The sequence below is a fragment of the Ylistrum balloti genome, unplaced genomic scaffold (genome assembly GCF_031769215.1).
Source record: "Ylistrum balloti isolate Yb309-2 unplaced genomic scaffold, AGI_CSIRO_Ybal_v1 Utg370910, whole genome shotgun sequence".
Taxonomy (NCBI): Eukaryota; Metazoa; Mollusca; class Bivalvia; order Pectinida; family Pectinidae; genus Ylistrum; species Ylistrum balloti.
The window spans coordinates 51,935-65,148 of NW_026782516.1; the positions used below are offsets into that span (position 1 = coordinate 51,935).

General features: G+C 34.6%; 1 protein-coding gene across 1 annotated transcript in view; it reads left to right on the forward strand.

Annotated features, from left to right (window-relative positions):
* The first annotated feature begins 292 nt into the window (after window positions 1–292).
* Window positions 293–13,214, forward strand: part of LOC132559417 (transient receptor potential cation channel subfamily M member 2-like) — a 31,730-nt gene continuing 18,808 nt past the window's right edge. The window contains exons 1-14 of the mRNA XM_060224029.1: window positions 293–421; window positions 2,546–2,701; window positions 3,382–3,582; window positions 4,088–4,264; window positions 4,983–5,204; window positions 5,431–5,629; window positions 6,080–6,290; window positions 6,515–6,662; window positions 7,280–7,373; window positions 7,690–7,817; window positions 8,030–8,224; window positions 8,442–8,597; window positions 9,129–9,307; window positions 12,508–12,760. Of these exons, the coding sequence (XP_060080012.1) occupies window positions 293–421; window positions 2,546–2,701; window positions 3,382–3,582; window positions 4,088–4,264; window positions 4,983–5,204; window positions 5,431–5,629; window positions 6,080–6,290; window positions 6,515–6,662; window positions 7,280–7,373; window positions 7,690–7,817; window positions 8,030–8,224; window positions 8,442–8,597; window positions 9,129–9,307; window positions 12,508–12,760 (2,448 nt within the window). The remainder of the gene's footprint in view (window positions 422–2,545; window positions 2,702–3,381; window positions 3,583–4,087; window positions 4,265–4,982; window positions 5,205–5,430; window positions 5,630–6,079; window positions 6,291–6,514; window positions 6,663–7,279; window positions 7,374–7,689; window positions 7,818–8,029; window positions 8,225–8,441; window positions 8,598–9,128; window positions 9,308–12,507; window positions 12,761–13,214) is intronic.

Sequence of the window (13,214 nt, forward strand, 5' to 3'; positions counted from 1 at the left end):
GTTTAGTAAGTTTGGCATTGATGATGCATTAAGTTTAAACGTATCTTTCACGCAGAAAAGAAAGCTGACATGTACCGGTACAAGTACATTATTACTTCAAACTTTAAAAGTCACATTTTTTCCCTCATGATTAGTCCATTAATATAAAATCGTTGAAAATACATTGATATAAATATTGGATCTTGATTACGTTCAGTCGCGGTCTTATTTAACTTTTTGAGGATGCACGCCGCCTTGAACTTCTTTAAAACGGCTATAATTAGATACATTCGGAATACCTCGGGCAAAATAAATGGCGGCTATAGCAGACTACCAATGGCATGATCCGCTGATGGCGTTTAAATGTCCAACATTAGATGAAGGAGCTTCAGGAAACCTACAGATACCAAATGCAGGTTTGATGATAGATATGAGAGACCTAGTTTGTAAGGAACACGATGGATTTTCTTTGTTTATGAAAAATCAGTGACAGTTCGGCCCTTCTGACTTTTCTTAGATAATAGGCAGATAGAAATCGTTCCAGTTTCACGTGGTCATCCATGTTAGTATCTAGTGTATTTGTGATCTAATGGTCGTCACTGAGCGATAAGTCTAACTAATCGCTTATTGTCGACTTCACAGTCAAGTTAAGTTTTCAATTCGTCAAAGATGATTAATCGCTGGTTCTTTAGCAGATTCGCACACACTTACGTCATTCAGTTCAATATCGCCTGATAATAATATTCATAATAGATTGAAAGACTAACTGTGTAAGGAAACAACACAAAAGGGTTATTTAAGTTATCGGTTGTACTTGTCGACTCTCTCGTGGAATAGGAGTCAAAGTTAGTCGAAATGCATTTTAATAGCAGACGACATTTCGGGGTACCATTCTCTAACGTATGGTTGAATTGAGTGCATTTCGTCTGTTCTCCCACACTTGTCAGTGCGTTATATAATTAAAACGAGTCAAAGAGTTTTTATTTTTATCTGGTGAGGTAACCTCCAGCCAATTACAACTGTGATACATTCATTTGTATGTTGGACATATTACGTATGTGTAGTATCAAATATACAATGTATATTTACGTATGTATGTAATCAGTGTTACTACACTGTGTCTGATATCAAGGATATTTAAAAGATGTGGTCAGCCTGTATTGTTAGAATGCCAAATGCATCATGCATATATTTAGTATGAAAGTCTGTAAACTAGTAAATTAAAGTTTATTTAATATTCTTTGGTCATCACAAATTTGGAAAATTCAGTTATTACAGTGTTATTTGTCATCATGATGATTAGAGTACCACAAACTCTGTCCTACCAGACAAAAAAAGAAAGAAAAAAACCCTTGAGGTAATGTATTCAGTAATTCACCAGTCTCTTGTGTCTATCCCAAATTTGTTGAAAGTTTCGAAGAAGCATGTGTACTGTTTAAGTTATGGTCAACCTCTGTTATAACCTATCTGCCAATTTTTCTCAGATGCGTAATATAATTTGAAACACAAAATCAAATCAAATTATGTTTTCTTGCCTTATGAAAGACATTTCCTTTTTCAGGTTCTGTACCGGGCCTCAGACTGCTAGCTAGCTGCCTGCTTATACCTAATTACAGTTAACACTGATAGTATCATGCTGAGGTCACCAGACATTACAGAAAATGGTACATGCACAAATCAACCAATTTCAAGATATCTCTATTTGATGATACATAATTGTATTGACTAAGATGGATATGATGATGACATTTATAATGACATCTTTGATTCACGCATCATCCAATACACAGAGGAATACACAAGGAGTAACTGTCACATTAGATGATGAATCCCTATAAGCTAACTCAGTAACAAGTACAAAAAGACACAACCTTTGCATGTATTCATACGAAATTATGTCTTATGTTTTTTTTATTTACACTGACTGATTATTAATATACATAAGCCCTATTTACAACAAATTATGTACATTTCTTATTATGATACATGTGTAGGTCTACAAGAAACCTTTCTAATTAAAATTTATTGAATGTGAAACAACATTTAGATTAATTGGAAATTACAAGGCTTTTTTGAGGTGTTTTCGGGGGCTGATAATGGGCCCTACTCTCAATTGAAATTACATGTACTTAAATCAAATTCCCAAAATTTGAACTTTATTCCTGAAAATTTCTTTTAAGATTTTAACATACTTAACCAATTTACGTATGCACAGTCTGCACATAGTTCACAAGAGGATGATGAATAGATACTTGTAGATTTTCTATGATTTGAATAATTGTCGACAATCGCACATAACCAATATGCTCCAACTTAGCACTATACATATATGTATGTCATGTTTGTCTGAAAAGTATCATGTATGTCATTTAAACTGGATAAAAAATACTAAGTCAATTAAATGTTGATATTAGTACATGTACAATGTATTTACATTCCATATAGTTTGCTGTCATCTATTGATTTTAATTTGATTTTTAAAACGTTTGATTCTTTAGATGAAGCTATTTGGCTATAATTTTTTGGCGTTTTCATTGTATCTTGAAAAAATTGTGATATGTTATAGAGTGAAAACTATAACCAAGAGAAACAGGCTACATCCTTCTACATCCCTGTTGAACAAGACCAGGGTAATGGTTCAGAAGTTAATGGTCCGAAAGTTTTGGGTGGATCGCCGATAAGGTCGACATCTGGTACATACATTCAGCAAAGCAGTAATGAGGTGACTGACAATTTATAATCTCACATGTCTGCAATATTTGTTGTAAAATAGAGAGTGGAATTAGTCTTGATTGCCTTCTCTGAACTATAAAGTGATTGATAGCTGGAAAGACCTTCTAGGCAAATTTTAATTTATTTGCAAAGACTGAATACTTGTATTAACCATTCACAAAGTTTAACATATATGCATGTATTATGGTTCGTACATTCATTTATGAAACATAATATCAATATTAAATTTGATTTCATAAAAAAATATTTTTAAAATTGTTGTTAAATATTAATTTATTGAGGTGTATATAGCACTAGTGTCTCTCAATTTACTTCTCATCTTGAATCATATTTAATGAATCCTTATTACTCTTGTGACTTAAACTTTAACAAGACTTGATTTTTTTTTATAAAATTTTATAGGAAGGTCCAGTACAAGAATATATTTTGCAGTATAAGGTTTTAAGGTTAATCTATATATAATATGGTCACCAATGTTATTTGTAAGAATTTTGTCCACTGGATAAGTTAAGCCTAAAGTTTGACAACCGGAGTAACAATAGACCAGCAGAAAAAACATTAGATAAGAACCACATAGAAGAAGCACATTGGAGTACAAATAATTAATGGATTTCACACGCTAAACTTATCATTAATATATTGTATATTAATTTTAAATCCTTGTAATAGTGCTTGGTAGCTGATGTAGATTTAGACCCCTCGGAGAGTGGATTTTACTTGGAGGAAGATGTGGACCTCAACCAGCAGACTGTTACTTCCTTTGGAGGACTTTCCATTGATACCCAGGACAGTGCACGCTACTATGATGCACCGTTTGACTGTGGTAACATTCAATTTTCAAATATTCATAGCCAGAAACCTGATATAGAGGTATGTATAATCAGTAAATCGTTCATTATTTTTCTGTCTCTATTTTCATGTTCTTAGCTGTTTCAAAACAGTAAAGGCCCTTCATTTTTCTCCCCGGCTTTATTCCATTTTGATTTCACACTTTGGCCTGTGTGTATTCATTTAAAGAAACATGTCTATGTTTCAGTTCTAATATTGCTATTCATACATTGGTCTTGCTGTTTATTACCAAGTAAATTATTTTCAAATGTTATACTTTTTGATTGTTTAGAAATGTAAGTTAGAATTGATTTACCACATCATAGACTTTTCCTGTTATTTGAAGTTAATAAGTTTTTAAAAAAGCCTTATTTTAAAAAATTAACAGTATTGAAGAATTACTTTGCCAAATTCCTGATGATTCAATACAACATTGTTGTATCGAAGACCATTTAAGTGGTTAATTAAGTTGAGACAGTGTCATTGATGTTTGTGTATGACAATTAAAATCCATTCCATATATTCTGTCATTTACTTGTAGCCAAAGCGCCACTATGTATGTATCCCCAGTGACACATCAAGCTGGGATGTTACACACTTCCTTGGCACCTACTGGAAGATGAGAAGTCCAAAGATTGTACTATCTGTAATATCAGGAGTGAGACATTTCAAACCATGGAAAAACCTCCGATTGAAGGAACAGTTTCAGAAAGCCGTTATCAAAGTAATGCAAATTTCCAGAAGACAGTTTTAGGACTCACAGTACCTGATAATTTGTATTCTGTATCTTAGTATTTCTAAAAGTTTCCTTCCTGAATGGCTATTCACTAATGCTTCTCAGTTTTCAGATTGACATTTTACATCCATTTAGAGTTACATCAAAGACTTAAAAGTTCATCTTTCATCTCTTCAATTTAATCTCATTGTATAAGTTAAAGATCTCTTATAATATCCTTTCTATTTCAAATGTTCACATGAAGAAGTATTCTGTTGCTAAATGTTCAGAAAATTGATAATTTTGCTTGTCATAATATCTGCTGCAGCTTGATTGATATATGGCAGTTTGACTGTTGTTATATTTATCAATGTAAAAAAGCTTTAGGTGTTGAAAGGCCATAATACTGAACAAATCTAACCACAAAAATTTTGTTATCTGTTCTTAAGCTTTAAAAAAATTGGTACAATGTGTAGAAGAAAGTAAAATATTATATAGATAATAAGTATCAGCTGTATTTTGGCGATCTCACATACAAATCACAAGCACTGAAGACTTTAGAATACGATGTAACATGAATTTTTTAAATTGGTAAGGTTTTACTGTAAATCTGCTTAATCAACGACAGTCAGCAAATTAAAGTCATTGTGATCAGATATTGTTGTATGATACCAGAAAATGTATTTAGCAATCATGTGATGAAGATAATTCTTGATAAAACTTTCAGGCAGCCAACACCACTGAAATGTGGATTGTGACAAGTGGGTTGGATGGAGGTGTGTCCAAGATGATTGGAGATGCTTTTAGAGAAGAGAAAGCTCGGCGAATTAGCAACCGTACACAGCAGAGTATGATCCGTCCAGATGCTGTACAGAAATTTCAAAAACTTACATTGATTGGGATCTTACCTAAAGATGGACTGAAATATGGTGACAAGCTGGATGGATCTGTAAGTCAGCTTAAAACATTTAAAATAGAAAAGGAACATAAGTATGCAGTAGGTTAACAAAGAAAAAAGGTTTTCTTTCAGACCATACAAAGATATCATAAGGGTTTACTTGTAGGAGTACTGTTGAAAGTTATGTAAATACATATATGCTTGGCTGTAGTATAAACACACATCTATTTGTTCAACAGCAAATGTCAGGTTTTGAAAGGATATACATATTTGACAGGAAGGTGTTGGACTGAGGAATGAAGGGCACCAACCTGACAGTGACAAGTATGAACTTAACCCCGACCACACCCACTTTATGATAGTAGAGGAGGAGGATCTGGACCGCATGTTCTTCACCAACATCAGATGTACACTAGAGAAGGAGTTTGAGTGTCAGTTAGGGCGGCCACGTCGACTAAGGAGGGTTTTCAGCTGGGGTAAGATTGTCTAGTCTGCATCAATGATGGCTCTAGATCTCAGCTGGGCAAAGATTGTCCAGCCTGCTACAATGATGTTTTCAACTGGACTAGGATTGTCCAGTCTACATCAAGCCTTAGGACTGGGCAATATTATTATCAATAATGTTGGGGTCATTTTTACCAGTGATTATCACTTTTTAAGTGCACAGGACTAAATTGTATATTTAAGCTTTGAATGAATGTGTAATGTGATTTATGACCACATTAGATAATGACAGAACAGCAGATCACAGAAGTTTTAACACTGAACAGTTAAATTGTATCTGCAGAAAAAGATGAGAATGAAAAGTCTACTTTGTGATTATGAAACAAAAAAATCCATCATCTGTTGAAAAGAAATGTTCAAAGATGTAAACAACTTCCCAATTTGTATTTGTAATATATATCATATTGTCTTTTTTAAACTAGGTTCTGATGAGAGCAATATTCACAGTTTCAATAACATGCACCCACCAAATGATAAGACAATTCCTGTGATTGGATTGTTGGTACAAGGTTCACCTAAGAATGTAGAACACATTTTGTTCTACCTCAGCAACAAGATGCCAGTAGTTGTCCTCAAGGGCAGTGGGGGATTCGCAGACCTCTTAGCTTTTGCCTATCAGGAAACTCAAGAAAGGTTGTCATTAACATAATTTTGACATATATATTGGATTATTTTTAGTTATCAGAATTAGATTTACTTGTATATGTTCAGTTTTAGGTGAATAATAATCATAATTAATGATAATAATTGATAGTAAAAATCAGATTTGTACTGTAAAATTCAAATAAAATAGATAATGAGATTAAATCCAGAAAATTTAATGAAATTGCATTATACATTTTAATGTTTTCCTGTAGGACCGATCCAGACTTCCTGGAAACGTTTCTGAAACCAGAATTAATCAAAATGATCTGTAAAAGCTACCCTAGTGACTTCAAGGACAATGACCTGGCCAGGAATGAATTCAGGGACAAGATATTGAAATGTGTAGACTTAGCACAAGAGGTATATATAACTAAAATAAATGTGTAATTTATACATGATTGCAAGACATTTTCTTTAGTAAATGTATTTGTCTTTATGTTTTTGTTCAAATGTATAATTTACATAGCGAATTTAGAAACCGTTTCATAGTGAAACGTAAAGATTTTGGTTTGATTTGACAAACTTTGTTGTCTCCCTTTTTAACATTTTTCACAATAGATTTTTCTCCTGATATTAATGATTACATCATGATTTCAAATAAAGGTTAATACATGCTATGTTGATTTATTCACCACATCTGAACCACTTAACATCTGTTTTACTAGTGACAGAAAACTTAGTCAACAATATAAGATTTTTGAGAAACAAAGCATATGCTTTGTTGATTTATTCACCACATCTGAACCACTTAACATCTGTTTTACTAGTGACAGAAAACTTAGCCAACAATTTAAGAGTTTTGAGAAACAAAGTATATACTCTAGTAAGAATCATATACCTGAGATTGATATAGTATTGACATACACTCACAAATGAAAGAAATAGGAAAAGTCAGATATTCACAGTTGAAGTAGTTTTATTTTGTGTTGTGATTTTATTTCACTAGTACCCTATCATGATTGTTCTGTTACCTACAGGAAGACCAGACATTTATGACTGTGGTGAATATGCAAGGTTGGGATGCAAGTTTAAAAGACTTGGACAAGTATTTACTTAAAGCCCTATTCAAATGTAAGTTATCAAACACCTGTAAAACAGCAGTGAACATGTTCTATGTTCAAAGTGTGATTAAAAAAAACTCTCAAGAGAAGTTGGCAGTAAAAGAAATCCTTGCACGAAAGAATATCTTTTCAGAATTTTCTATTCTTGGAGTTGAGTGTAAATGTAATGTGAACTTTTCGAATATTATCTCTCAGTTGAATATTGTAGTATCCTGAATTGATATATTAATGCATTGTATTATGATATTGTTGTTTTGTCATTGTCTTAAATCCTATTGCCTGTTTCATATGTTGGTTGTTTTGAGATGACCTGTTTTTTATGACAGCTGAGAAGCAGGTTGCTAGCAAGTGGAAGGAACAACTGTACAAGAATCTCCAGTTAATTCTCGACTGGAACCGTCCTGACTTAGTACAGTCACAGATATTCCAGCGTGATGACTTTGCAAAAATTAAGGTGAGTCTGTTTTGTTATTCTATGGGATTATGATACCCCACATCAATCTCCTCTCAAGATAAAAAAAATTATAGAATTGTCAGTGGAAAGGTGAATTAATTTTGGATGAAGGACAATTGAATTCAAATAATCTTCCTACAATTTGAACATTGTATAACATTATCAGACGTTTGATGGCTGATGATGAAACTACTTCAATATTTCATTTTCAGTTAAATAAGGAGCTGTTGGAAAAGGCCTTGCTAAAAACAGATAGAGAAGAATTTGTAGACCTGTTTCTTGATCATGGAGTTCAGATTCACAAGTTTTTAAACCACAAAAAGTTCAAGCTGCTCTTTGAAAGACCAGAAGATCGAGAATTTTTCACAACAGTGTGCTTAGAAGGAGCTCTGAACTTCAGTAGTGTGGTAAGACAAGATGTCATTATATGAACAACTTAGCATTATATAAAAACTGTGTTTGAATCAATTTATTGATAATGATAATAGCTTCTCTACTGTATACTTATCAAATTTAAGTTTCAATGCACTGAACACCAATTTCATTTAACTTTCTGATACAGGTTAGGTACCATGTACTTTTAAGTGTTATCACAAATTAAGCGTGAATATGACTTTTTCTCAGGAAGCAGATCAGCCTTTGCAGAAAGAATTTTTATCAAATGATCTGAATCGTTTGATATACAAGCTGAGTCGTATCAAAGATTTTGTCCAACCATATGAGCTTTCCATGAATTCTGCTGGACTGTATGTTTCAAACCCTGCTGTCGCAGAGAGGAAGGTAAATTGTTATGATATAGATGTTGATATACTGACCTGTAAACTATTGTATACACCCTGCCAAACACTTTAAAAAGCTATTCCACTGAAAATTGTGTAGGACAGTCTTTATCAATCATTAGACCAGCATAGCATGTCCTTGTAGCTAGAACAATATTTGTCCCTTGGCTAATCAATGCACTCACAGTTCATAAACATAAGATGAGTGTTCTTGATAAGTTATTTTTGGGGAAATGTTTGCATGAAAGTTAAAGATTGTGTAATTCTCGTCGAAAAGTTATTTGAAGATTTTTCTTCATTTCTCTGTAGTTGTCTTGATCTCTCTCCTTGCTGATATATTCATAGTGGTTCTTGTATTAAGTACATTAAATCACGTACCACAATCAATCTGGCCTGTTATTTCACTGATTTTTAAAACAATTGCAAATTGTTAGTTTTATGATTAAATTGTTTTTCTGCTCTTTCAAACAGTTCACTATGAGTGAAATATATGCAGGAAAGTGTCTATCATTACTTTTTTTATTTTGTGAAGGCTCTGAACTGTCTCATCATCTGGGCAGTACTGATGAATCGCCAAAAGCTGGCTAAGGTTCTGTGGCAGAGATGTGAAGAACCCATTGCTATGGCTCTGATTTGTAGCAACATGTACAAGGAACTGGCAAAAAACTGTATAGAGCTGTACCTACGCAATGAGATGGAACACAATGCAAAGTATGTTTTCTCTTTATTTACTGGAACAATTCACCAAGTCTGTTCATAGTTCCTTCTGGAATAGATATATCTGTACATGTATGTATATTTTTAAAATCTTTTACCAATTTCAAGAATTAGCAGTCAAGTTAGGCACTGTGATGATATTATCAGTTTGTTGTACTTCCCCAAGAGAAGGTATATAGTAATTTATTACATTTTTAGAAAAATATCGAAAAATATCTCATTGATAAAAGTATTATTTTTCATTAGTAAAAAATAACACTTTTGCAGACTTACACCAGTAAATTGGGAACACAAATCATCTGATCAAATTGACAAATCATAAAGCTAGGTACAAAAAACATAAAATCAGACATCTGAAGGGGTTGCAACTCAAAGTACTGTACCAGAGATCAAATCCAATCCCCAACAGAATGTTTTGAATGTAGAGCAAACACATTAGACATTTCAAGGGGATTTGTGTCATCAACATTAACAACTAGGTTGCTTTTCTGCCACGAAGTAACTTGTCACAGGTTACATATCTTAAAAAAAATAGACTATATTTTGTTGCTTACTGCAAAGTTAAAATGAGTGAGTAGATTTATTCTGTGTTACAGTGACTTTGGTAAGATTGCCCTTGGTGTGTTGGACATCAGTTTCTGTGACTCTAGTGCTCTGATCTGAACTAGATTTATTCTGTGTTACAGTGACTTTGGTAAGATTGCCCTTGGTGTGTTGGACATCAGTTTCCGTGACTCTAGTGCTCTGATCTGAACTAGATTTATTCTGTGTTACAATGACTTTGGTAAGATTGCCCTTGGTGTGTTGGACATCAGTTTCTGTGACTCTAGTGCTCTGATCTGAACTAGATTTATTCTGTGTTACAGTAACTTTGGTAAGATTGCCCTCCGTGTGTTGGACATCAGTTTCCGTGACTCTAGTGCTCTGATCTGAACTAGATTTATTCTGTGTTACAGTGACTTTGGTAAGATGCCTTCGTGTGTTGGACATCAGTTTCTGTGACTCTAGTGCTCTGATGAACTAGAATTCTGTGTTAGATTTATTCTGTGTTGGACACAGTGACTTTGGTAAGATTCTGTGTTGACCTTGGTGTGTTGGACATCAGTTTCCGTGACTCTAAGTGCTCGTGTGTTGGACATCAGTTTCCTCTAGTGTGACTGAACTATTCTGTGCTCTGATCTGAACTAGATTTATTCTGTGTTACAACTTTGGTAAGATGCCTTCGTGTGTTGGACATCAGTTTCTGTGACTCTAGTGCTCTGATCTGAACTAGATTTATTCTGTGTTAAGTGACTTTGGTAGATTGCCCTCGTGTGATTGAACAGATTTATTCTGTGTTACAGTGACTTTGGTAAGATTGCCTTGGTGTGTTGGACATCAGTTTCTGTGACTCTAGTGCTCTGTGTGTTACAGTGACATCTTGGTGTTTGGACATCAGTTTCTGTGACTCTAGTGCTCTGAACTAGATCGTGTGTTGACATCAGTTTCTGTGACTAGATTTATTCTGTGTTACAGTAACTTTGGTAAGATGCCTTCGTGTGTTGGACATCAGTTTCTGTGACTCTAGTGCTCTGATCTGAACTAGATTTATTCTGTGTTACAGTGACTTTGGTAAGATTGCCTTGGTGTGTTGGACATCAGTTTCTGTGACTCTAGTGCTCTGATCTGAACTAGATTTATTCTGTGTTACAGTGACTTTGGTAAGATGCCTTCGTGTGTTGGACATCAGTTTCTGTGACTCTAGTGCTCTGATCTGAACTAGATTTATTCTGTGTTACAGTGACTTTGGTAAGATGCCTTCGTGTGTTGGACATCAGTTTCTGTGACTCTAGTGCTCTGATCTGAACTAGATTTATTCTGTGTTACAGTGACTTTGGTAAGATTGCCCTTGGTGTGTTGGACATCAGTTTCTGTGACTCTAGTGCTCTGATCTGAACTAGATGTATTCTGTGTTACAGTGACTTTGGTAAGATTGCTCTAACACAACAGTTTCTGTGACTCTAGTGCTCTGATCTGAACTAGATTTATTCTGTGTTACAGTGACTTTGGTAAGATTGCCCTCCGTGTGTTGGACATCAGTTTCTGTGACTCTAGTGCTCTGATCTGAACTAGATTTATTCTGTGTTAAGTGACTTTGGTAAGATTGCCCTCCGTGTGTTGGACATCAGTTTCTGTGACTCTAGTGCTCTGATCTGAACTAGATTTATTCTGTGTTAAGTGACTTTGGTAAGATTGCCCTTGGTGTGTTGGACATCAGTTTATGTGACTCTAGTGCTCTGATCTGAACTAGATTTATTCTGTGTTACAGTGACTTTGGTAAGATTGCCCTTGGTGTGTTGGACATCAGTTTCTGTGACTCTAGTGCTCTGATCTGAACTAGATGTATTCTGTGTTACAGTGACTTTGGTAAGATGCCTTCGTGTGTTGGACATCAGTTTCTGTGACTCTAGTGCTGTGATCTGAACTAGATTTATTCTGTGTTACAATGACTTTGGTAAGATGCCTTCGTGTGTTGGACATCAGTTTCTGTGACTCTAGTGCTCTGATCTGAACTAGATTTATTCTGTGTTACAATGACTTTGGTAAGATGCCTTCGTGTGTTGGACATCAGTTTCCGTGACTCTAGTGCTCTGATCTGAACTAGATTTATTCTGTGTTACAGTGACTTTGGTAAGATTGCCCTTGGTGTGTTGGACATCAGTTTCCATGACTCTAGTGCTCTGATCTGAACTAGATTTATTCTGTGTTACAGTGACTTTGGTAAGATGCCTTGGTGTGTTGGACATCAGTTTCTGTGACTCTAGTGCTCTGATCTGAACTAGATTTATTCTGTGTTAAGTGACTTTGGTAAGATTGCCTTGGTGTGTTGGACATCAGTTTATGTGACTCTAGTGCTCTGATCTGAACTAGATTTATTCTGTGTTAAGTGACTTTGGTAAGATTGCCCTTGGTGTGTTGGACATCAGTTTCCGTGACTCTAGTGCTCTGATCTGAACTAGATTTATTCTGTGTTAAGTGACTTTGGTAAGATTGCCCTTGGTGTGTTGGACATCAGTTTCCGTGACTCTAGTGCTCTGATCTGAACTAGATTTATTCTGTGTTACAGTGACTTTGGTAAGATGCCTTGGTGTGTTGGACATCTGTTTCTGTGACTCTAGTGCTGTGATCTGAACTAGATGTATTCTGTGTTACAGTGACTTTGGTAAGATTGCCCTTGGTGTGTTGGACATCAGTTTCCGTGACTCTAGTGCTCAGGCCTATAACATCCTTTGTAAGCCTTTACCTGATTTCAACAACAAGACCACACTGGAAATAGCGTATGATGCAAACTACATGAACTTTATAGCACACCCCTGCTGTCAGAAGTGGCTGACTAAAAAACTGTTTGGTGCTATACACGTCAAAGAAGTCCATTGGGGCATTTTCAGGCTTCCCTACTGGTTCAAGGTAACAAATCAAATTCCTATTTCTGAGTTACAAACATCTGAAATCATTTAAGCTTTTCATTTGATCAAAATGATCAGTTTTTGTCACATTTAAGGAAATTATTTACGATATATGATGTATTTGTTAGAAAATGAAGCACTGTCATTAGATATTACTTTAAACTTTCTTCCATACAATATTTTGTCAAACAAAGGTGCTTGATCTAATAAGACTTCCCCAAGGAATTTTATGTTTAACTTCAATGTGAATATCAGTGTGCCTTTTATCATAGGTGTGGAATCCTTTGGTAATGACCCTTTTTGTTTCCAATGATAACCTTAGAATTCCAAAGTCAGTACAATAATCCTTCAATTTCACAAGTCATTGTATTCCTATGTAAAATTAAAAAGGCCACTATTTCTAAAACTTATTTATGACAGTGATATTTTGTAATATTACTTGCTGAAATTCATAG